Source organism: Chiloscyllium punctatum, chromosome 23 (assembly GCF_047496795.1).
Source record: "Chiloscyllium punctatum isolate Juve2018m chromosome 23, sChiPun1.3, whole genome shotgun sequence".
Classification (NCBI taxonomy): Eukaryota; Metazoa; Chordata; class Chondrichthyes; order Orectolobiformes; family Hemiscylliidae; genus Chiloscyllium; species Chiloscyllium punctatum.
The window spans coordinates 60,647,775-60,673,321 of NC_092761.1; the positions used below are offsets into that span (position 1 = coordinate 60,647,775).

General features: G+C 42.5%; 2 protein-coding genes across 4 annotated transcripts in view; one reads left to right on the forward strand and one right to left on the reverse strand.

Annotated features, from left to right (window-relative positions):
* Positions 1–13,331, forward strand: part of LOC140494103 (arginyl-tRNA--protein transferase 1-like) — a 67,723-nt gene extending 54,392 nt beyond the window's left edge. For both annotated transcript variants that reach the window (XM_072593072.1, XM_072593073.1), the window contains 5 exons: positions 583–615; positions 1,396–1,577; positions 5,070–5,169; positions 7,312–7,432; positions 9,006–13,331. In XM_072593072.1, the coding sequence (XP_072449173.1) occupies positions 583–615; positions 1,396–1,577; positions 5,070–5,169; positions 7,312–7,432; positions 9,006–9,250 (681 nt within the window). In that variant the 3' untranslated portion in view covers positions 9,251–13,331. The remainder of the gene's footprint in view (positions 1–582; positions 616–1,395; positions 1,578–5,069; positions 5,170–7,311; positions 7,433–9,005) is intronic.
* A 5,606-nt stretch (positions 13,332–18,937) lies between these two features.
* LOC140494104 (hepatic and glial cell adhesion molecule-like) overlaps positions 18,938–25,547 on the reverse strand; it is an 82,839-nt gene continuing 76,229 nt past the window's right edge. For both annotated transcript variants that reach the window (XM_072593074.1, XM_072593075.1), the window contains exons 6-7: positions 22,826–22,899; positions 18,938–22,730 (exon numbers count right to left, since the gene is read on the reverse strand). In XM_072593074.1, coding sequence (XP_072449175.1) covers positions 22,440–22,730; positions 22,826–22,899 — 365 coding nt within the window. In that variant the 3' untranslated portion in view covers positions 18,938–22,439. The remainder of the gene's footprint in view (positions 22,731–22,825; positions 22,900–25,547) is intronic.

Below are 25,547 nucleotides of genomic sequence, written 5' to 3' on the forward strand. Positions count from 1 at the left end.
AACTCACGTTTGTTATTTAAAATAGTGTATGATGTCGATCAAAGGTGTCGATCCTTGCAATGATAAACAAAAGCAGACTGTAAATGCTTCCTTATGTATTGTTGAATTGACATAGCAACCAGTGAGTTTTGAGAAGATTTGTAACTCAGGTTGAGGTTCTGGATGTAGCAACTTCATTATTTTGGGATGGAAGGTCTGCACATGAACTGTTAACCTTAACCCAGAAGTAATTGTCATTGACACTGGACATCCTAAAATATTTTGTCATCCAACCACTGCCAGCTGTAACTTTGCTGAGCAGAAATTCATAGAAATCTAGACCTGGTGCTAAATTGCTTGCAAGTTATGCCAGGATTAGATCTCAAGGGAAGCTTTGCATGATGGGAAATTCTGAATTGGGTGCAAAGTTCTTTATCCTGGGATTGAGGCATGTTGACACCCATGGCTGGTTTTGTTTTTGGAAGGTACTGCAAAGGGTCTCACAGCATTGTAGAAGCACCCAGTATTGTAGAAGCAGGATGATGTAGCAACTGTGCACAGCTCTGTTTGACTCATTGTGTCGTGTTGTATTGTGTCTTACAGTACAGAAGGTTTTTCTGCAGCACTCCACTCGTGGTGAGTAGATTCCATCATCTGTGGCTTGCTTTCTTCCTTATCTGAAGGCAACTTTGTGAATCGTCAGCAAATCGCTGGTGTTATCTGGCTGCTTGTTAATAGCTTCACCCTGGTTGTTTTGTGCACAAGTACAAACCAATCATAAATTATGGGGAAAAAACGGAAGTCCCCTCTCCGTGTTTCGCAAGTTATCAATCCGAAACTAATGAAACAGAAAGAAAAACTTCATGTATGTATGTTTACATTTATAACTTCAAGACTTGTCAAAGTCTGTCTTGACATTCCAAAGAGCAATCCACCCAATCCCCATAACCCAATGTGGGTTTTTTTTAAACCGTGGCTAAGGTTTAAGGGGAAAATTCTCTATGAAATTAGTTTATCTGTTGCAATAAAGTTAACACTTCAATCAGATAGAAGATTAACAATTAGTGCTCCGCACACAAATCAATATTAAAAACCTTAAAGCAGTTTATAGCCATCCAGCCCTTCTAAATTATCCCAGGGATTATATTCCATGCAAGACTGCCCACAGACCACAGGCTCTCTTATTTATCAATTATTTTGATGGCCAAATGGCCGTCAAATATTTAGGCTTGTTTTAACCATGTTTTTCCATGATTTCTAATAGTCCTCTGCTGTGTTTAACCTATTTTCAATGTCTGTTTGAAGCAATAGGGGTTAGTGTTTGTAGTGGTGCAGTGGACTGAAGTTCAAGCACAATGTGGTTGGTATCCTGTTCTGGGAACCTCCCTGAATTGGTTTTCTTTCTTTTGCTGACAGGGGGAGGACCCAGCAGATGGCCCAGACACCGGCTATGGCTCCTTCATTGAACAGTTCCTGCTAGATGGGAAAATAATAGCTCTTGGCCTGTTGGATATACTTCCAGAAGGAATAAACTCCCAGTACCTGTGCTATGATCCAGATTACTCTTCCCTCTCATTGGGAGTCTACTCTGCACTCAGGTAGAAATATAGAAATAAAAATGAAGATACGGGGATGAGGGGAGTACATTTTGCAGGTTAATATTTCCCACTACACTGTGTGTTCCTATAGGAAATTCAGGTTTCTGTGATCCCAGTTCACAACCATTCATTTTCAAACTTCAGTCAGACCACCTTGGATTCCCAATCTGCGTTTCTGTTCCTGCAAGCTCCATGCCATTTGAGCTAGTCTGGTTTTTCACCACTTCTGCTTTGCTAATCTAATGCGGTTTTATGTTTTTTCAGTTGTGACTCTGTTTCTGGTTTGAGTCAGAAGGATGTGAGATCAAAACCATAATGGCAGATTTTCTTTCTCCCCAACAGGATATCAGAAGCCTTTCCCATTATCAATGATTGTTACTGAGACTCATTTTCAATTAGTCTGATTTTGTTAATAGAACTTGAATTGTACCAGTTGCCATGAATTTAATGCTATGATTACAAGACATTGGCTGGGGCCACTCTATACTAATCCAGTGACATTTATTGCTACTTCTATCTCTCCATTGGTGACCGGTCAAACACATTGTTGTGTATCTGAAGTCATGTGTAGACTATCAAAGGGTGGCAGAGTTCCTTCCCTCTTTGAAGAAATTCAAGGGAGCACTCCCCACGTCCTCGGTTTGACAATGACATTTTAAAAGAAAACTGATCATTATGCCATTGGAGTTTCTCAGAGCTTGAGTCACACTTGGAAAATGCTTGACTGACTGTAAAGCACTTTTTAATCCTGTGGTCCTGCAAAACACTGTATAAATTCAAGTTCAGTTTTACACTGTCTGCAAGAAAGCCAGGAATTTAGTAGGACCTCTCACTTACAAAGCTCCATTTTTGTAGCAGCATAACAACTACATCAGAAATGGTCCTGGTACCGATAACCGTGAAATGTCTGGTGCTCCAACCATTCCCAGACCTTGTGACATGCTGAGACTGTACAGCCTCTTGGATTTTATCATCCTTGTTAACTGTTGCAAAGTCACTTCCCCAATCCACAGTAAACCAACAAGTGACAAACAGCATTAGGATAGACACCCTCACTGAACTGGGCAGATGGTGGCAGTTTGGTAATGTCATTGGATTAGCAAGCCAAAGCTCCAGAGACACTGGTTCAAATCCCATCATGGGAACTGGTGGAATTTAAATGAATTAATATATTCAATTAACACAATTGGAACATAACGCTATTCTTCATAATATTGACTGTGAAGTATTTGTTTTTAAAAAAAGGAAAAGTCCTTTAGGAAGGGCAATCTACCATCCTCACATGGTCTGGCCTTCTTCAAACTCCACAGCAATGTGCTTGATTCCTAAACAGTCTGACAAAGCCACTTAGACCCTGAGGGATGAGCAGCAAATGTTGATGGACTATCTTCAGTTTCTCTCCCATGATCCCTACTGGCTGTGGTCAGCCTGAGAAGTTGGTGGGGTTCCGGGGGTGTGTCTTTGCAATTGCTGAGTCAGCATTCCTTCTTCCTATTCAGCTCAGTGCACTCTCCTGCTGACTCAGCAAATCCTGACTGATTCTTCTGCCACTCCCTGCCATCCCATGGTTTATGGAAATAATTATTTTATTGTTTGGTTTGTTTCCGCACTGAGTTTGAGTCCAAGAGAAAACCAGTCAAGGCAGGGTTGCAAACTATCTTCAGGCTTGGACTTTGATGCAAAACTACTTATACATTAATGCTAAATACTGTTATATGTGATTATAGATATACCAGGCTATCATCTTACATTAGATAGGAACTGATTTCTGTGTGCATGTCCATATGCTCATGTGAACCTTTCAGGGAGAATGTTTTAACTCCATCCATTCTGTGCTATTCATGCTCGGTGATGTGCGACTCTGTGACATCATCACAAAATTGCTCCAAGATCCGAAGCCTTTATACAATTATGCCTCCCCTCTCTTGTTAATGTCATTGCAATACTGGTCTGATTATGGAACAGAGGAATTAATTTAGATTTGCAAACATTTAATGCTATTTTTAAGAGTTGGAGAAAAATATTTCCTGCTTTCCATTTGTAATTACACTTAGAACACACTAAACTTTGAAAAGTTTATGAGGATAGGTTTGGCCGCGATCCATTGCAGGTTAGGAGAATGAGAGTTGATCTGATTGAAACATACATAAACTCATGAGGTGATTTGGAAGGGTTGCTGCTGAAAAGATGGAAAGGGTGATTAGATTTTGGGAACAGTAGTGACTAGAAACAGGTCCTTGATTGGCCCAGGTTAACCACTCCAATCAGGAAACCCCTGGCTGACCAGTATTAACAGGGAGACTCGCACCAACCAACCCCACTGTCCCGTGGCTGAACACTTCAACTCCCTCTCTCACTCCACCAAGGGCATGCAGGTCCTGGACCACCACCTTTGCCAAACCCTAACCACCCAACGCCTGGAGGAAGAGCAACTCATCTTCTGCCTTGGGACCCTGCAACTACACAGGATCAATGTGGATTTCACCAATTTCCTCATTTCCCCTCCGCCTACCTCATCCCCGTCCCAAACCTCCAACTCTGCATTGCCTTCTTGACCTGCTCACCTTCCTTTCCATCTATCCGCTCCACCCTCCTCTCCAACCTATCACTTTCACCCCCACCTAAGCTACCTTCACACACACACACACAATCCCAACCCCCTCCCATTTATGTCTCAGCCCCCGTGGCCCAGAAGATTCATCCCTAATGAAGGGCTTATGCCCGAAACATCATTTCCCCTGCTCCTCGGATGCTGTCTGACCTACTGTGCTTTTCCAGAACCCCACTCTCAACTCTGATCTCCAGCATCTGCAGTCCTCACTTTCTCCCAATATTAACTGGGGGACTTAGAATCTCCTCAGTTCAGGGAACTGTCTCTGAGCTGGCTGGTCACAGCCAGTCTACTGTACACAAGTAAATAAAGGGTGACTTGGTGACAGGACACTGGCCTGTGTGCAGTTATTTCAGGAACACATTTAAAGAATAAGGGCTTTTACATTAAACCCTGAGGTACGCCTTTATTTCCTCTAAGGCTTGTTAGTTTGTGGAATTCTCCTCCTCAGACAACAGTGAAGACTGGGTCATTAAATCTAGTCAAGGCTGGGTTAGTAACATTTTCTAGAGAGGAGTTGAAGGTTATGGGCTGGTAGACAGAAAAGTGGTTTTGAGACCACAGCCATAATTGTTCTGATTGGTGGAGCAGGCTTGAAGGGGTGAATGCTGATTCCTTTTCCTACATTTTTAAACCGTGGTACAATTTCACAGGGATGAATCTGTGCACCATTAGTGGGCCACAGTAACCAGTAACATTTTTGACTTGATTTGACCAAATAGCGCAGTAACATTTGAATCCTCACCGGTGTTTGTAGCTGAGCAGTAAGATGCAGAGGAAGGGGAACAGTATTTTGCTGTTGACTAATGAGATATCGGCTTTAAGGAGTGGACAGTGGTTCCTGAAGCGTGCTAATTAACACTGCACTTACTACCTTCTAGGGAAATAGCACTAACTCAAAGGCTGAATGAGCAAGTTCCAAGAATGAAGTATTATTACCTGGGTCCTTACGTACACTCCTGTGTTAAAGTGAAATATAAGGTAAGCACCTGTGCAAGTCTGTCTGTCTGTCTGTCTGTCTCTGGCACTGTTCGGGTTTGGAATTTGTGTTGCAAATTAACAGTTTATCATTTGTCTTATGTACATCTGGATAATGACTGAGAGGAGAACCCCACTCTGGTCTAACCACAGTAGTCCACACAGTTGTAGCCCCTTGTGCCTTACAAACTAGAAATAACCCATCATGCCCTACAAAACAAGTGACCGTCTGGAGGAGATTTAAAAAGTCAGGTTAATTTTGGGGAGGTGGGGGTGCGGAATTTCACCAAATACCATTTACCGTTCCCTTCCATCTTGGTCTGATAATTCCCTGCAATAGCTACTCTGCACTTTCCGTGGATTTTCCATCTGAACTAGAAGCTGGCCCAGCTCTGATTTGAAATGAGCAACATTCCACCATCTGAGACATCAGCCTGTTTTCGAAGGTCACTCTTTTCTGGGGAAGGGTCTGTCTTCTGAGGATCACCCTAGATCTGGCCTTGCTCACTTAAAGCTACGTGGCCCCTACATCTCCTCCTTAAAAATATTCAGGAGAAACAAACGGTCAACATGAACACCATCCATCCCCTTTACCATCTATTAGACCTCATTGTCCAGTAACATTTTTGACATGATTTGACAGAATAGTGCAGTGATGTTAAGATGGTCAGCCAGGTGGACCTCATAGAATCTTAGAATCCCTACAGTGTGTGACAGGCCCTTCAGCCCAACAAGTCCACACCATGCCTCCAAAGAGTATCCCACCCAAACCTATTCCCCTACCCTACTACTCTACATTTGTCCCTGGCTAATGCACCTAACCTACACATTCCTGAACACTATGGGCAATTTATCATGGCTAATTCACCTAAACTGCATATCTTTGGACTGTGGGAGGAAACTGGAGCACCCGAAGGAAACCCACGCAGTTACATGGAGAATGCGCAAACTCCATACAGTCGTCCAAAGCTGGAATTAAACCCGGGTCCCAGGCGCTGTGAGGCAGCAGCGCTAACCACTGAACCCCCGTGCCATCGTGCTATGAGTTCTCAAATTGGGACTTCTAATCTGATCAAATCGGGGAGCCCTTGCTGACAGATTAAGAAGAGGAGTGTCAGAGGTTCTGTTCACTCTGAGAGCTGGCTCTGAGGGAGCTGCATTAGTGCCAAGGACTCTCCAAGTGTAAATGAAGGGTGACTTGGTGACAGGATACTAGCCTCTGTGGAGTTATTTCAAATAGAAATACACAAAAATACCTTCCTTGGAGCACAGGGTCTACACAGGGTCTAATATTCCGAAGAACTATGGGCAGGAGCAGGTCATTCAGGCCCTTGAGCCTGCAGTGTCATTCAATGTGATCCTGGCCTCAATTCACTTTCCTGCCCACTCTCCATAACCCTTCAACCCATTAAAAATCTGTCGATACCCTCCTTCTGTTTCTCCTGGAATCGACCACACTCTGGGGGAGTGCATTCCACTGACTCACTTTGAGAGAACAGAAAGAATTGTGGATGCTGTCAATCAGAAGCAAGATCAAAAGTCTGGCAGCATCTGAAGAAAAACCAGAGTTAACATTTGAGGACCGGTGACCCTTTCTCAGAACCAGTTCTGACGAAGGGTCATTAGACCTGAAATGTTAACTCTGATTTCTCTCCATGGATGGAGAGAACTGCCTGTAGTGTTAGGTAAAGGGGTAAATGTAGGGGAATGGGTCTGAGTGGGTTGCGCTTCGGCGGGTCGGTGTGGACTTGTTGGGCCGAAGGGCCTGTTTCCACACTGTAAGTAATCTAATCTAATCTTAACAATAAATCCTCTTTTATTCAATTAAATGAATTTTGAAGTTGTTCATCCTCCGCAGTCGATCTCTGCTGCTTTTGTGTCTTTTATTTTCCTTTTATTACCTGGCATGGTGAGGTGAGCTCATATCCACCGCTGAACCACAGTAAAGAGCATCTTGTTACCTTGCAGTTGTCCTGCATCCCAACTCTTGTTCTGTGTTTAAACACAAACCTTTATTGCCAGGGTGCGAAAAGAATACAGCAGGATTTCTAGTTACTTTGTACATCAAGACAAAATTAATTGAAGTATTTGCTTTTGGTCCTTTGCATTAACCATCATGCCTAACCCCAATGTTTTTCATCCCAGCTTCTGTACCAGCCAACAGAGCTGCTGTGCCCAGTGACTGGGCATTGGGTACCTGTGGAACAATGTCTGCCCAAGCTGGAGATCAGTAAATATTCCAGGCTTTACGATGGTGAGGAACCAGGTTGGTACCTACAGCAAAATTACATATCACTTTAAAATGCTGTGTAAACCTCCATTCTTCCTGAATTTAAGACTAGATTCTAGTTGTCCGCCCTTTACTTTTGTCATGCTTTGATTTGACACTGGACTGGAGGGTTTGAGTTATTAAAGTAAACTGAGTAGTCTGGGACTCTTTTTTTTTTCACAGGAGCATCGGAGGTTGAGGGGTGACCTTATAGAGGTTTATAAAATCATGAGGGGCACAGATGAGATGAATATCCATAGTAATTTCTCCATGGTAGGGGAGTCCAAAACCAGGGGCATATTTTTAAGGAGAAAGATTTAAAAAGAGCATGAGGGGCAGCGTTTTTATACACACAGTGGATCATGGGTGGAGTGAACTGTCAGAGAAAGCAGTGGTTACAGGTATAGTTACAATGTTTAAAAGATATTTGGATGAATTCATGAATAGGAAAGGTTTGGAGTGATATGGGCCAAGTACGTGCAGGTGGGACTAGCTTAGTCTGTCCCCAGGCCATGTATATATTACTTTCAGGAATTTAACATACAAGTTGTTTCAAATGGTATAGTTAATTATATTCATGTTTAGGGTATCCACTGGGTGGTTGAGCACTTGTTAGGTACTTGCTAACATTTACTGAGATGTTACCCAAGATATGGTAGCGCAGAAAGTGTCACTGGCTGGGCCATGTATTTATTGCCTGTCCCTAACTGCCCTTGAGAAAGTGGGGACAAGCTGTCTTCTTTTCTTTTAATTTAACCTGTTTTTCTAAACCCCCTGTTGAGAGATGTTATTCTGGAGCAGATGGGACTTGAATCCCATCATCCTGGTCCAGAGCTAGGGAGACTACCACTGTGCCACAGAGGGCCTTGTCTTCTTGAACTGCGTCAGGCACTGGGGTAGAGACACTCAGTGTTCAGGTGTATAATGTGGGAAAATGTAATTGTTCACTTTGCAGGGAGAGTTTTTGATTGACAAAGGTATGAATAGAAAGCGAGCAAAGATATAGATCAGCTGCAATTTACAGCAAACCTTTGTTTTAACTGTCACCTTATGAATTGGCACTCTCAATAAACTGGCAAAAATTTTATACCTGAAATTACATATCTAAAGTTTACTGTAATATCGCAATCGCTGAATAGTCACTTGAGGGTGAGGAGTGAGGAGGCTGATTGCTGCTAATTTTATTTAAGGCAAAGTTGCATTATTATTTCAGTAGTTTATGCTGTAAATAAAGTATAACAGTGATGTGTTTGCCCCCTGTTTCTATTACTTAGTGTATGTTTCTACATTGATTATCAGGACCTCTTGATCAACCAGAATATCAGATCAATCAGCACACTCCTGGTCCCATAAGTACCAGATATTTTTTTTAAATTGCTGTACTTGAATAGTGGAGCAGGTTTGAGGGGCTGAATGGTGGTCTGTTATTAGGATACATGGTGGAAGATGAGGAGAGCCCCTTTGGAAATTATAGCAGGAAAGTATTTTCTGCAATGTGGAAAAATCAGTGTCACCATCTGACGAGCTATGCAGAGAAATCAAATTCATCTTTCATTTGTTTTTGTTTCAGCTGCTGATCCTGGCTTGTCAACTGAAGGCCTTTGGTTTCTGCGGAATTTCCGTGAGGCTCTGGGACCCTCTGCCTCCCCCTCTGTTCGGACTGAGGAAGCCATGTTGGTGGTTTCGCAGGAAGACCTAGTCTCGACCCACTCCTCCTCGGCTGCTGTCTGTTGGGGGCGCTGTTCCTGCCTCGTCCAATTGCTAAGCTGCTGCTGCTGTTGTACCAATTACTGCAAAGACAAGGCGGAGAGCTGACCACCCGCACTGAGGGACTGCGATGTGGCCGTTCCATTTGGAAATTGGGTGCATTTCATCCAAGGCTCTTGGGGTCAGAGGTCAAGAAAGAGAGAGAGAGATAGATGTGGGAGAAAGCTGGGAATATCTTATTGTGGGTCTGGGAATGAAAGAGGGGAGAGAGAGAGAGAGTAAAGGGGACCAGGAAGGGAGGAGGATACCTTCCAATGGACACTTTAATTGTGTGCACTCACAAGGTGAACACAGAAAGCACAACATTGCACAAGTCTAATGTTTACTCTGCTCCTCACAGTCCCTTCATCTCTTTGTTTTTTCTCCCCTCTTCAGTGCAATCTCTCTTCAAATCTAATGAGATGTCCTAATCAAGAGTTATAATCATTTCAGAGTTCACAGGTGATGAGCTTGTGCCATTAATGAAGCCACTGTGGGCACAGTGTTTTCTTTCTGTGATAATCAAATGTGGGTAAAATTAGACTTTCAAGATGGTCACACAGGAGACTTCATAGGTGATGAAATCCCACCGCTCTCAGGTTATTCCAAAGATCTATCTTGATGTAAAATCACTCGGTAGTTTTGTGCATGTCAGTCATTCCAATGGTAAGTGTAGTTTTCTGACCAAATCTTCCAGTGAACCAGGGTGACAACAGCCACCACGTTGCCAGCCTGTGACACTTACGAAAAGTCTTTGTTTGCAAATCTAGCTAAGTAATATCAGGCAATACTGTGTTGCTGAAGGAAATAAGCTGGCATTCTCACACTGAATGTGACGGCATCTGGATGGTATTTTGCGTGAAGCAATAGATTTTGGGTGGGGGAAAATTCTGATTCAGCTCAAGCAATTCTATCTAATTGGAGTGAGTGGAGAATGATTTGGTTTTGGGAATCAATACAATGCCACAAAATGGCACTTTGGGTGTCTCTACCATGGGATTGAAAGGGGATTGGTTCTGAACTCTTGGAATTCAGGACACTGACCTTAATCTAAAGCTGGGTCCCTGTAAAACTGTTGAAACAATCACTTAATTTTTTGGTACAAATTCCTGGAAAAATATTAGTTAGAATCTTCTAAGGGGAGGTAATCATACTCTGATTACCTGATTGCCCTTCTCCTTACTCACTCTGTTCTAGTGCTTTGCGGTTCTGGCCCAAACATGTGATTTACAAAGAAATGTGGAGCATTCCTGATCTGGGTGCAGTGCAGGGTCAGTGCTAGTGGTCAAGTGATACCACCTTTTCCCAGCAGTAATGGCTGTGTTCTGACATTTTAAGATCCCTTGAGTGGGTGAGTGAGGGAATTGGGTGTCAAATGGGCGAATGAGGAGTTTAGAGTTCTGGTTTGGTATGCCAGGTGTTGGATGGGGGACAGGGTGGCAGGTGAGTCTGCCAGAGATGGGTGAGGGAGTCAGTCTGCCATGTGGATGGGTGAGGGGGTATGTGCTAGAGTGCCACATTGATGACAGCAGGTGAATTTAGGATACCAGTTGGGTGCATAAGGGGGTCAGGTGCCAGAAACATGGGTGAGGGCAGGTGGAGTGCGAAACGAATGGCTGTGGGTGCCAGGTGGCAGAGGCTGGGCCAAGGTTTGGAGTGGGATTGGGAGAGATATTGTCAGGCATCATTGTAGGGGCAGATTGATTTTTGAGGGAAGAAGGCTTTGGGTCACTGTCATAGGGGCCACTTTTATAGTTAGGAGTTGGACAGCATGTAAACCCTTCTAACTTTTGTTGGATAGCTACTTAAGTAAGTCAAATTCTCCAAATTCTGACTCTAATCAAAGTTGCAGCTATTTTTGGAGGGTTGAGGCACTAATTATCCAACAGAAGATTAAGCTTCTTACATAATTTTCACATAGCCAATGCATCAAGACTTCTGAGAGATTCCAGACAGAAATCTTTCAGAGTATGCCTGGTGTCTGATTATCAGGAGACCAAAGGACTTAGATTAACATGTATTATTAAATATGTGGCAATTATTGAAGTAAGTAGTCAGTGATTATAATACACACTCTCCCACTGCCTTTGCTGTAATATGAAAGATGTCACTATCAATACGTACTCAGGTGCTCACCTGCACTACAGGAAGACTAAAGATGTGCCTGATGGAAATCTGTTCAAAAACAGAACTATATTGTGTCAAAATTGCGCACTTTACACCTGGTGGCAGGAAACTAGTAATGACAGCTGAATGTTTATTTTTCTTTTGAGAAGTTCCAAATTGTCCCTGTCAGATAGACCAGACCAACTGGAGATAGCAAATTTTCTTCCAATATGATACAAGTGAACTAGATTTTATTTTCTAAAGCCAATCTAATGGTGTCATGGTCACTGTTATTAAGGTTTATCCCAGATAATCAAATTGTTTGAATTCAAATTCCACAGTGGCTCCAGTAGGATTTGAACTCCTATTTTTGAGAGTATAGTCACAGCCTCTGGATTACCAGTTCAGTACATACCATCATTAAACAAACGTTGCCGTCAAAAAGAATCTTAAACCTAAAAGGGAAAACAGAAAGAGAAATGTCCTGTGGGAAATAGGTGCAATTTTGTCTCTTTTCATGGAAAATAAATGAACAACAAAATTTAGCGATTTTCCAGCAACTCTATCTGAGCTATTTGTACTATTTCTTGTCAGCCCCTTCACACTTATTGTAACACTCAAGATTGAACCTGCCTCTGAGGGATTGTACTCATTTAGATTAGTGGGTGAAACATCAGTGAAAATGCAGGATTTTGGGTCGCACCTATGCAGTAGTCGCAAGCTTGACTTTTGACTTTTGACTATTTTTGGCTTCTCAAAATTCCCCATCTGGAAAGTTTACAATGGTGAGGTAATCCTTTTATTGTTTATTCTGTAACCAATGAACATCATCACTGACTCTGACTGAGGGGGTGTATCTTTAAGCAGTGCCAAACTCCCCCATTAGCCAGTCAACAGGATTGCTTTCTGTAATATGGTGGGTTACCATGGTTACTGGACAAAAAGAGAAACAGTGAGTCTTAAAATTTCTTTCGGCTGTGCGTGGAGTTAGTCACAATTTCCCCACGGAGGTGCTATAGTGGGGGTTCCTTTTAATTCTTTTATAGCTAATGCTCCTTTGTACTCCCAGTACCAAAGGTTCAAATCTATTGGAAAAAGGTGCTGCACTTGATCTGGAACACACAGGAATTATTTTGTTCAGGGTTCTGACTCCTGATTGCTCACAAATGGCTCTGGAATAAGAGGCACACCCAAGTAATAGATAGGTTTGATCCATTTGTGGATATCAGCTTAGAATTACTATTGGTGTCCAGTTGTGCACAGCTTTTAATAGTTGTGTGCTTCCTTCAGAAGTGAGATGAGAGAATGTTTACAAAGTACCTGCACTTACATAGCACCATTTTAATGTGGTAATAAATCCCAAGGAAGTTGACAGGAATGTATCCATTGTCATTGAGCCAAACAAAGCAGGGATGAAGACTCGTGATCAAAACCTTGTAGATTTTGAGGATTGTCTTAAATGAGACCAGCAGGGAGGTGAAGAGGGTCAAGCATTAATAATCTTTTAACATAAAACTTAATTCCAAAATATCTGGCTGCAAACCCAAGTTTTAGAATTCAGTTGCTCTGATGCACAAAATGGGATTCAGCTCATTTGCAGCCAAGCTGTGTAACTCAAATTCCACTGATCCACATCTCTCTGCTCACCTCTTTGTGGTTTTGACTAAAATATCAGCTTCTCAAAGCTACAACTTCATTGTGAGAAAAAAATAACTCAAAATAATAATGCAAGTACGTTGTGAACCGCTCCACTCTAGGCCCAGGGATATTGCTGGTGTATGGGTTAAATGATTTAAGCATTAACTTGATAGGAAACCCCCTCTTAAAGGGATAAGCACAAACCTACCACATTTGCTCATTTCAAATGAAGCTCGGGTTGTAGACTTGACAAAGTGCCTTTAGTAATCTTTCTGTCATATTTTATTGTCTAATGATTCAGAATTTTGCAATACATTCTTTTCTAAATGTTACTATTTTAGCTTTGTGGTAAAATGAATGAATAAAATGGAAAGTGCCTATATTTTACGATGGCTGTTGGGGGGGTCTTTTATTGTTTGTCATTTATGAAGGGGAGTTCTAGACTTTCAAGTATTTGAGCAATCCATTCAGCGTTTTTATGGTTGGCATGGAGGAGTAAAGTGAAATTGTTTCATTTAATCGGCAATTTAATTATACAATGGGAAACAACCCTAAATACTTCACTGTCATTGAACTATCTTTTGAACAATCCAGGCATAAGCTCCAAGCACCAACATTGTGACAATAACCAAGTAATCTGTTTTTATGATGTTGGTGGCAGAATAAATATTGACCAGGTTATACAAAAGCAAATACTGCTGGATATCTGAAATAAAAGTGTAAAAGGCTTTTGGAAGAGAAAATGTGGTAACCATTCAGGTTGATGACCTTTTTTCCCTAATCCCTGCACTGCAGAAAGAGGCCATTTGGCCCATCGAGTGTCCCTCTGAAGGGCGTTCCATCCTATCCCTGTAACCCCTCACTTAACATGGCTAAACCATATAGCCTGAGCTCTAGAGGGCAATTTAGCAAGGCCAATCTACCTAACCTGCACATCTTTGGACTGTGGGAGGAAACTGAAGCACCTGGATAAAACCAATGCAGTCCTGGGGAGAACATGTGAACAGTCACCTGAGTGTGGAATTGAACCCAGCTCCCAGGCTGGGTGAGGTAATTGTAAATGAGCCACCCTTTCACCAGAGTGACTGGTCTCAAATATTGTGAAAAAAGACATTGTGCAAAATCAAATCACTTTGTTCAGGTACCAAATTTGAGAGATTGCAGCCAAATGGAAAGGTTGAACAGCACTGGCCTTTTGTCTTTTGGATATCTCTCAACTCTCCCCTAAAATAATAAATGGGTTGGACAAGGTGCATGTGAGGGGCATGTTTCAATTTGTGGGGACTCCAAGGTGACAGGTGATTAAATAAAAGATGCTTGTTAAGCTTTTCCAATAGGGCAATGTCTTCATTCCAGAGAATAATAAAAATGCAGAACTCACCACCACAGGAAGTGATTGAGGCAAGTAACTTGCATACTTTAGAAAGGGACGAGGTGATTACAGAAAGTTGTGAAGGGTGCCAGTGTTGGATTGGGAAGTCAGAAATCACACAACACCAGGTTATAGTCCAACAAGTTTATTTGAAATCACAAGCTTTCGGAGCTTAGCCCCTTAGTCAGGTGAGGTGGGAGGGAAGCACACAGAACACAGAATTTAAGGGCAGAGAGATCAAAAGATCATTCAAATGGTGAGTAAAGTGTCGAATAGTAAGTCTTTGCAGGTGACCAAGAGTGTTAGACTGTGTGAGTAAAATGTCAATAGCTGACTAACACCCGAAGGGATGATCTATAATCTGATGAAATGAGGCAGACAGGTAATTACAGTAAAATTAGAAATAAAGTGGTGCTGGAGACGATCCAAATGACTGGAATAACCTGGGGGGTAAAACACACAGAAACTTTGCCTATAAATTCTGTATTCTGTGCGCTTCCCTCTCACTTCACCAGATGAAGAGGCTATGCACTAGAAACTTATGATTTCAAATAAACCTGCTGGTGTCTAACCTGGTATCGTGTGATTTCTAACTTCATTGGAGAAAGAGAAATACAAAGATTTACTAAAAGGCTGAGATAAGGTATATGTAATGGATGGAGTCTTGTGTGGATTATAAACATCAGGACAAATTAGATGAACTAGCGAAACTTTTACACTGTCCCTTCTCTGCAATGTTATGTAAATTACAAATTATCTTAGTCTCTCCAATTTAACTATTGATTGAAGTCTGGAATTGCACTTGCCCCAATGCATCCGCATCCTTCCGTATTATAGAGCTCATAATTCTATGTGTACCCTTCGGTTCTATGCAACTTTTAAAATAACTTCACAACATCTGAATTCCATACCCTTAGAAATAAATCCCATTGATTTATGGGTTGTTAATGTTTATTGCCTGTTGATGTGTGTGCAGGGATTATCTTGATTTCATCGATTGCAGCTGGATTAACTTGAAATTGACCTGAAAAGAATGGAAAAGTACATCATGGCTTGTGTTTTTGAGATCATTACTGCTGAGGTATAATGTTGCAGATACAAACCCTATCCCGGAGGCTTACAGGATAATCTAATCTAACAAAGCAGCACAGCACTGAGGGAAATGCATGTATCTGAGTTGAAAAGTGTGGCGCTGACAAACCACAGCCGATCAAGGCAGCATCCGAGGAGCAGGAGAGTTGCGTTTCGGCATAAGCCCTTCATTATGCTTGAAACATCAATTCTCCTGCTCCTTGGATGCTGCCTGACTGGCTGTGCTTTTCCAGCATCAAACGTTTGTCCTAGATTCATGTATCCAATCATTTTATTCTTCCAATAAACAATCCTGTCTGTATCTCGTGGATATCAAAAGTCCCATCAAAGTAAGGCAAGAGAATTTTCCAGTGGGTAATATGAAACAGCTTTTAGTGAGCCCTCATTTTACATCTGCCCGTATTGATTTCAAAGATTTAATATAGGCTGTGAACTTACTGTCAATGTTTTTTCCACTTAAGCAAGAAGCTGAGCCCACAAATTCAGCACTGAACCTCTTGAGATTTTACCAAAAGCTCTCAAAACTTTTTCACTATTTAAAAATGGTGGAATGGTGATTCACCATCGTCATGTATGATTTGTCCATTGTTAATTGTATTTTGAATGTTCGTAGTATTCATATTAGAAAAAGACAATGTTGTCAAGGAGTATACTGAGATACAGGCTATTAGACTAGACAGGATTGATTCTGGATTAGTGGTGCTGGAAGAGCACAGCAGTTCAGGCAGTATCCAAGTAGCTTCGAAATCGACGTTTCGGGGAAAAGCCCTTCATCAGGAATCCTAATGATTCATCAGCACCACTAATCCAGAATCTGATTTCCAGCATCTGCAGTCATTGTTTTTACCTCGTTGATTTTAACCCTACTGCGAATCCTCTTGCAAGGATGCCTGCCTTGAAGAGGTTTTCCTGCTCTCTCTACAAGAATCTCAGATAGACAGGATTGAGGTTCACAAGAAGGAGGTGTTAGCAATTCTGGAAAATGTGATAATAGATAAGTCCCCTGGGCTGGATGGGATTTCTAGGAGAAAGTGAGGACTGCAGATGCTGAGGATCAGAGCTTAAAAATGTGTTGCTGGAAAAGCGCAGCAGGTCAGGCAGCATCAAAGGAGGAGAATCGACGTTTCGGGCATAAGCCCTTCTTCAGGAATGAGGAGGGTGTGCCAAGCAGCCTAAGATAAAAGGTAGGGAGGAGGGACTTGGGGGAGGGGCGTTGGGAATGCGATATTTGGAAGGAGGTTAAGGTGAGGGTGATAGGCCGGAGAGGGAGTGGGGGCGGAGAGGTTGGGAAGATGATTGCAGGTCAAGAAGGCGGTGCTGAGTCTGAGGGTTGGGACTGAGATAAAGTGGGGGGGGGGGGGGGGGGAATGAGGAAGCTGGAGAAATCTGCATTCATCCCTTGTGGTTGGACGGTTCCTAGGCAGAAGATGAGTTGCTCTTCCTCCAGGTGTCATGTTGCCATGGTCTGGCGATGGAGGAGGCCAAGGACCTGCATGTCCTTGGTGGAGTGGGAGGGGGAATTAAAGTGTTCAGGGACACCCGCACCAACCAACCCAACCGCCCTGTGGCTGAACACTTTAATTCCCCCTCCCACTCCGCCAAGGACGCAGGTCCTTGGCCTCCTCCATCGCCAGACCATGGCAACACGATGCCTGGAGGAAGAGCGATTCATCTTCCGCCTAGGAACACTCCAACCACAAGGGATGAATGCAGATTTATCCAGCTTCCTCATTTCCCCTCCCCTGGCCTTTTCTCAGTCCCAACCCTCAGTCTCAGCACTGCCTTCTTGACCTGCAATCTTCATCCCGACCTCTCCTCCCCCACCCCCTCTCCGGCCTATCACCCTCACCTTAATCTCCTTCCACCTATCGCATTCCCAACGCCCCTCCTCCAAGTCCCTCCTCCGTACCATTTATCTTAGCCTGCTTGGCACACCCTCCTCATTCCTGGATGGGATTTCTCCTAGGATTCTCTGGGAAGCCAGGGAGGAGATTGCAGAGCCTTTGGCTTTGATCTTTATGTTATCATTGTCTACAGGAATTGTGCCAGAAGACTGGACGATAGCAAATGTCCCCTTGTTCAAGAAGGGGAGGAGGGACAAACCTGGTAAATATAGGCCAGTGAGCCTTATTACGGCTGTGGGTAAAGTGTTGGAAAAGATTATAAGAGATACGATTTATAATCATTTAGAGAGCGATAAGTTGGTTAGGTATAGTCAACACGGTTTTGTGAAGCATGGGTTGTGCTTCACAAACCTTATTGAGTTCTTTGAGAAGGTGACAAAACAGGTGGATGAGGGTAAAGCAGTTGATGTGATGTACATGGATTTCAGTAAGGCATTTGATAAGGTTCCTCACAGTAGGCTGTTGCACAAAATATGGAGGCATAAGATTTAGGGTGATTAAACAGTTTGGATTAGAAATTGGCTAGCTGAAAGTAGGAATGTTCATCCTGGAGTTCAGTTACTAATGGTGTACCGCAAGGATCAGTTTTGGGGCCACTGCTGTTTATCATTTTCATAAATGACCTGGATAAGGGCATAGAAAGATGAATTGGTAAATTTGCGGATGATACTAAAGTCAGTGGAGTTGTGGATAGTGCCGAAGGATATTGTAGGTTATAGAGAGACATAGATAAGCTGCAGAGCTGGGCTGAGAGATGGCAAATGGAGTTTAATGCGGAGAAGTGTGAGGTGATTCACTTTGGAAGAAGCAACAGGAATGAAGAGTACTGGGCTAATGGTATGATTCTTGGTAGTGTAGATGGGCAGAGAGATCTTGATGTCCATGTACATAGATCCTTGAAAGTTGCCACCCAGGTTGTTAGGGCTGTTAAGAAGTCATACAGTGTGTTATCTTTTATTTGTAGAGGGATTGAGTTTCCGAGCCATGAGGTCATGTTGCAGCTGTATAAAACTCTGGTTCGGCCGCACTTGGAGTACTGCGTGCAGTCCTGATCACCACGTTATAGGAAGGGTGTGGAAGCTTTGAAAAGGGTTCAGAGGAGATTTAGTAGGATGTTGTCTCATATGGAGGGAAGGTCTTATGAGGAAAGGCTGAGGGATTTGAGGCTGTTTTCATTAGAGAGAAGAAGGTTGAGAGGTGACTTAATTGTGATATATAAGATAATCAGAGAGTTAGATCGGGTGGATAGTGAGAGCCTTTTTCCTCACATGGTGATGGCTAGCATGAGGGAACATAGCTTTAAATTGCGGGGTGATAGATATACAACAGATGTCAGAAGTAGTTTCTTTAATCAGAGACATGGAATGCCCTGCTGCAACAGTAGTAGACTTGCCAACTTTAAGGACATTTAAATGGTCATTGGAATAGACATATGAATGAAAATGGAATAGTGTAGGTTAGTTGAGCTTCAGATTGGTTCCACAGATTGGCGCAACATCGAGGGCCGAAGAGCCTATACTGCACGTAATGTCCTGTGTTCTAATGTCACACCAGGATGTACCCACTCATATACACTGGTCCTTAAATATATTACCGCTGTGAGTAGTGAAAATGATTTTTTAAAAATTATACTCGAGACGGAGATACAGGAATCTGCAATAAATCTTTATTGATATTTTGTCACAGTTTCTTGTCACTTCTCCTGTTTTGTGGCGTCTAAATTACTAACACACAGGTCGGTGCCTCAAACATGTGAGGCTGAGTTGTCCCAATATTAACCTGAACAAAATATATCGTGTTCAGGCCCTAGAGCAGGAGCAGGCTGAGCAGACATTAGTGATCAGTCCACACCATTGGGGTCTATAGCAATGCAAAGGCTGCTTGATAACTAATGCAAGCGAAAAAAAAAATTGATTCTATTGGATCCACTTTCACAGGCTGACAACAAGCAATGGAAGTGTGAGAGGAGAATATCTTGCCCAGTGCATGATGATATTCATGTTGATGCATGTAAATCGCTGTCACTGCTCACCTCTATGATGTGGACAGTAAATGAAAGACTCCAGATTTCAACAAAATCGTTTTACTGACATATTTCTCTTGGGCTGAGCCAAGCACTATAGGAGGAGGAGTAGACCATTCAGCATCTAGATCCTGTTTTGCCATTCCATTTGAACACAGCTAGCCTGTACCTTCACCCACTTTTGTTCCTTGTCTCTTAATAGTGATACCTGGGAAGCATCCATCAAATTCAGTGTTGACATTTTCTGTCAATTTAGCTGTTTCTTTATTCATAAGTAAGAAGTGGGTGTCACTGGGTGGCCCAGCACTTTGCCACCACAGGCAAGTAGGGAACAGGTGCTTTCTTGAACTGCTGCAGTCTGTTTGGAGTTTGGACGGGAGTTCTAGGAATCTGGTGCAAAGAGAGTGAATTGCACAACCCTTTAAAAATTAACGTGATCAGAAGATCAGGCAGCATTATCATCTCCTCGTCATAATGTAAAACCGCATTCTGAGGCAATGATTTGCTCCTCCGTGCTGCAGTGCCTAGGTGCGGCACAGAGCATATCCCAGTCATAGCTCAGTGCTGAGAGGGGCCCTTCCTCCCAAAGCCCGCAGTGAAATTGCTGAACAAATGCCAGCTGTTTCCCCCAGTGTTGGGTGGGCAGACCAGAATCTGAGGTGTGTGTGAAGGCTGGGGAGAATTTACCCGCCCTGAGTATTGTCCAGCGATCGCTGCATGACATGCACAGGGGAAACTCAGACACAGATAGCCAGAGAAAAGAAAGCCAGAGTTTACAAAAGCAAAGTTGTGGCAGCAAGGAGTGAGTCATTGAAGGAACTCCCCAGTGAGGCACAAAGTTGGACACTGTCCTGCAGGAGTCAGAGAGATTGGACTTTGTCTTAACACCACTGTACCCAAGGTAACATTAAGCTGTAAGTAAATACAATGCATTTATTGACTTAAAAGGTTTATGTTAAAATTAAAACCACAGCTGACAATTGAAAAGCGATTAGATGCCGTGATGTGAATTTGGCTCCTAGTGTAATGCATGAATAAGTTCAAACAGTACCAACTGAGGACTGCAGCATTTTCTTCTCTTACTTCAAACAAACCTAACCTGTCAGAAAATTCTCCACAATGTTTGTGGAACTCAGAAAGATCAGAGCTGTGAGAAACACCAGGTGTGGTGTGATAAGTCAAGGATCTAAGCCTGAGCTCTCAGCATCCTGTCGTGACTGGCTTAAAGACAATGGAACTGTCTGTGTAGAATAACACAGGCTGGGACAGGCAGTCACGTCAGAGACAATGTGAGTTGGAAGTATTGGATATTTAACAGAGACAAAGGAATGGACCGAGCAAGCTTTAGGGGAGAGAGGGATGGACAGAGTGAGATACAGGAGAGACAGAGGAATGGACAGAGTGAGTTTCAGGAGAGACAGAGAGATGGACAGTGTGACGGTTAAGGAGAGACAGAAAGATAGATGGAGTGAGGTTTAGGAGAGATAGATGCACAGAGCGAGGGTTTGGAGAGATAGAGTGTCTGGAAAGATGGTAGTTAGAAGTGGTAAAGATACTCCTAGGCTAATGCAGACTCCTGGTACTCACTATTGGCTGCAGAGAGTTTCTGGGGAAGACAAGGTCTGGATGTTTGAATAATTAATGGTACCAGCCACTAATGGGACTGAGAACTATCCATGTAAAATGTTTCCAAATGATTTTAGGTTCCTGATTGTCTCTCTTCCTCTCCTGTACGTGTGGAAAAGGGCCAAGCACCAGCAACTCTGCAGTTCCTCACCAAAATGGACATTCTTCATGCGGGAGATGACTGTTTGACCAGAGGAAGCATCGCAGCCTAGTCCGATTCTCATGTTCATTTGATGGGTTTTCACTTTGTTGGTGAGGGAATTACAGGACAGTGACCAGAGGTTACCATCAGCAGTGACCAATTCCCAGAAATCTACCTAGTGTCTGTGTTTAATGTACACTTCTATTATTTACAAAATAATGAATTACACTTCTTGTTTTCACCAGAAATTTAAAATTCCATATTAATGGTGTTCTTGTCAAGTGTGCCTTCTCTTGGTTGGATCGAATTAACTGAGTTAGTGATGGGTTTGAGTCTAACTAGTTCTTGCTGATCTACTCCATTCCCAATTAACAAAACTTCAACCATCAAAGACAGTTTTGAATCCCCACCTGCTTTCTATTGTGTTGTATTTTTGTACCTGATTAAGTTGTGATTTCCCTTTGCTTAAGGGTGTCCTAACATGTTGAAATCTCTGTGATAGCCCTGATTGGACCAATCCCTGGTTGAGCAATCCTGACCTCAGAGAGAGCACTGGCTCCAGTGGATTACATCATTGCAGTTACTAATTAACAGGTAGCACTGTGACCTCTGCTCTGTTGACTGAAGTTTTGGATCTCAACCTTGTGTGTGTGTGACTATCCAGGAAACATGTATTATCAAGTATCCTCAGCCCTAGGGCACAGTTTAAACAGCTGCACATCTCCAGTACCTGGCTAAAGTGGCAATTTTCAGGCATGAGCAGAATACTGAGACATCAAAACCTGAGTTCAGTTCAGGTTGACACACACCATTTTGTTTTTAACAGGGTAATGGTTAGCCGCAAAAACCCAATTCTCCTTTACTTTGATCAACCAAGGAAATTTAGTTTAATTGTTGTATCCACTCAAAGTCACTGTAGTTGAGAGCTGCTAACTCAGTACCAAGAATGGGCACCTTTCTTATCCATATGACTGGGCCTACTGGGCCATTGGGAGCATCCAGGAAAGTATTTTATGCTCATGTTCACATTGCTAAAATCAATCTGTGGCACTTCCATATGATATCCAAAATTAAAAAGTCCTCCCCGAAAATGTCAATGACCGAAATGGGATGCGTATAGGGATATTTTATATACTCGTTGTTAGGGGTCTGACCCTGACTTGCATTCTAGGAGCTAAGGTAGCTGTGGTAAACTCTGGTTAAGGGAAAGAGGGTTATAGTACTCTATGGTAGATATATTCAGAAAAAGCAGGAATGGAGGTCAGAACCCTGGATATATTCCAGGATTTGATACTGATACTTCTGCACCTACAGTATCTTTTACGTCCATGGACAATTACAGGGTCATTGAAGTGTTAATTTTCTTCCACACTAGCTTCATCTTGCTCCATGATCATGTGGACCCCTGCTGGTCGGACAACGCGGTTAGCACTCCTTTGATGTGCAGGTGAGCTGGATGATCTACTTGGAGACTTGTGTGATCTGGTCGAGCCAGGGGATCGGACAGGAGACCTGTTGTACCGTCTGGGTGATCGACCAGCTGGTCTTGGTGACCTAGTAGGAGGTCCAGAGGAAACTATGAATCCAGCTTGTTCAGCTGCACTCTTGGAAACACTTAGGGAATCTTCCTCAGTTTCTGGAGAATCCTGGAATACATATGGAATTGAGTGAGATTATTTCTGGTAATTCTATGATTTAGAGACAGGGGCTCCCTTTCCCAATTTCACTGCCATGTCTCTACCTTTTCTCTGATGACGTACAATCCTGCAGAGCTCTTGCGTTCCCGTTCATGATCCACCGCTTTTGGTAGCAGTTCTACTTAAAAAGAAACAGATAGCTATGAAGTCACTAGTGACTGTTATTAACTTGTTTTGTATCCTTTTTATTATGCTCGCTGTGTTCTGTACTCCCTATTCTTTTCCAAAAAGCGAATGATGTGCTATGTGATAGCAAAGGCTTTCTGGAAGTCCACATACACCATATCCACTGCAATTTCCCCCACCTGCCATACCAGTAGCTTCCTCAGAGTAGAAAATGTGTTGCTGGAAAAGCACAGCAGGTCAGGCAGCATCCAAGGAGCAGGAGAATCGATGTTTCGGGCACAAGCCCTTTTCCAGCAACACATTTCCAGCTCTGATCTCCAGCATCTGCAGTCCCTACTTTCTGCTTCCTCAGGAGTAGTCAATTCAATGCAATCTTTCTTTTTAAAATCATTTTGGCTGCCTCTAATTATTTTTGCCTTCCTCTCAACATTACTATTTCCATCATTGATGACAGCACCCAAGAATGTATGAGGCACAATACTAAATTAACTGGCCTTTAGTTACTTAGATTACTCAGCTTTGTTTCATGTTATGAAAGGGTTTTTTTTAAATTGGTCACTCATGTCTCCAAGTACACATTCAATCTTAAAAAATCCCTGCAATATACAAGCCTGATTTTAATATCTAAAGCAATGGGAATTAGGGAACTATTGCCTGTTATCCATTCACAGATTTACACCAAAGAACTGAGTTCAGTTTAAAATGCATGCAATAGTAAGTTCCTGCCACTGGATGTCAGCTCAACATCTTTTGAAAACCATAAACTACTCTCATTGAAGTGAGCAGTAACAACATAAGGGAATGTAACAATTTCCACCACTTACTGACATTGAACCTGTGATTTTCCTGCTCCTCGGATATTGCCTGACCTGTTGGTCATTTCCAGCACCACTCTAATCTTGACTCTAATCTCTAACATCTGCAGTCCTCACTTTCGCCTAGTAGGTTTGAACCTGTGCTCTGTCCCCAGTGGAAGGCTCCAATCTGTTATATTAATTAACTATACAGCTCAGAAAGAGGCCAATTGGTCCACCTTTGCTGTGCTATTCTTATTCCTCTACCATTCCCTGTTCTTCCAAATAAACCTTTTGGACAATAACCTGGTGTGTTAATTTTAACTTTGTCCACCCCAGTCCAACACTGGCACCTCCACATCATTCCCTGTTTGACATCCCTATATATGCTATCGACATAGTTCCACTTTCAAGCCCTTGTACCATACCACAGATTCACGGAATTATTACGATTCAGAATAAGACTATTTAGTCCATGGTGCCAGTGAAAACTGGTTCACCGAATGTTCATCATGGTTTAATGACATCCTTTTCCCCTTGACTCGGCACGTTGTTTCTATTTAAGTGATCATCCAATACTGTCTTGACCGGGTCAATTGCATCTACCTCTGCCACAGTTTCAGGCATGGTATTCTGTGCCCAAAACCCTCGCTACAGTGAAAACATTCTTCTTCACATTGTTTTGTAAATCATTTTAAATCTGTGCCCTCTCACCCTTAATCTATTTACAAGCAGGAACAGTTTCTCCCTATTAACTCTGTCCAGGCCTTTCTTGCTTTTGAAAGCTTCAATCAAATCTCCTCTCAGAATTACAAGGAAAGTAGTCCCAAATTCTCCGGTCTATCATTGTAACTGATGTTTTTCATCCCTGGAACCATTCTTGTAAGTCTCTTCTTCACTTTCTCCAATGCATTTGTGTCTTTGAGGTCTAACTAGTGGTTTATAGCTTTAGTATAATCTCCCTGACTTGCCTTCTATGCCACTACTGATACATTCTGGCATGTTGTACGCCTTATTAACTATACCGTCTACCTGTCCTGCCAGCTTACAAACACATACCCCCAGGTCTTGCTTCTCCTGCACATCCTTAGGAGTAGTACCTTTTGTTTGATAGTATTTCTTAATGTTCTTTCCGATGAGATGCATATCTCACACTTCTCTGCACTGAACCTCATCTGCCAGCTCTCGCCCACTCCACTCAATTTCCTGCTGAACTCCTACACTGTACTCTTAACAGATTAAAATATTTCCAGGTTTTGTATCATTTGCAAACTTTGATATTTTCCCGTGCACTCTAAGATCATTGATGTAAATCAGGAAAAGCAGGACTTCCAATACTGACGCCAGGGGAACACCACTTCAAACCTTCTTCCAGCTTCAAAAAATATCCATGAAGATTTACTTTCCGCTCCTTATTCATGTTGCTAGTATCTCCTTTCTTCCGTGACCTATAACTTTTCACAACTTTCCTGTTGAGCACACTGTTTCAAATGCATTTTGGAATCCATGTACAACATCAAGAGCATTACCCTCATCAGCCTGTTATCTCTTCAAAGAATTCCAGTAAGTTAGTTAATCAAGATTTTCCCTCAAGGAATCCATGCTGGTTCTCCCTAATTAACCTATGTTTGTCCACTTGACTATTAATTCTATTTAAAATGATTGTTTCTAGATGTTTCCCCATACTAAAGTCAGACCTGCTGGTCTGTAATTGCTGGACTTCTACTTATGAGTTTTTTTTTATCAAGGGTGCATTAGCTGCACATTTCCAGTTCTCTGGCAACATTCCCATGCCCAGGGAAAGTGGAAAAATTATTGTCAGTGCTTCTGCAATTCCTACTTTCAT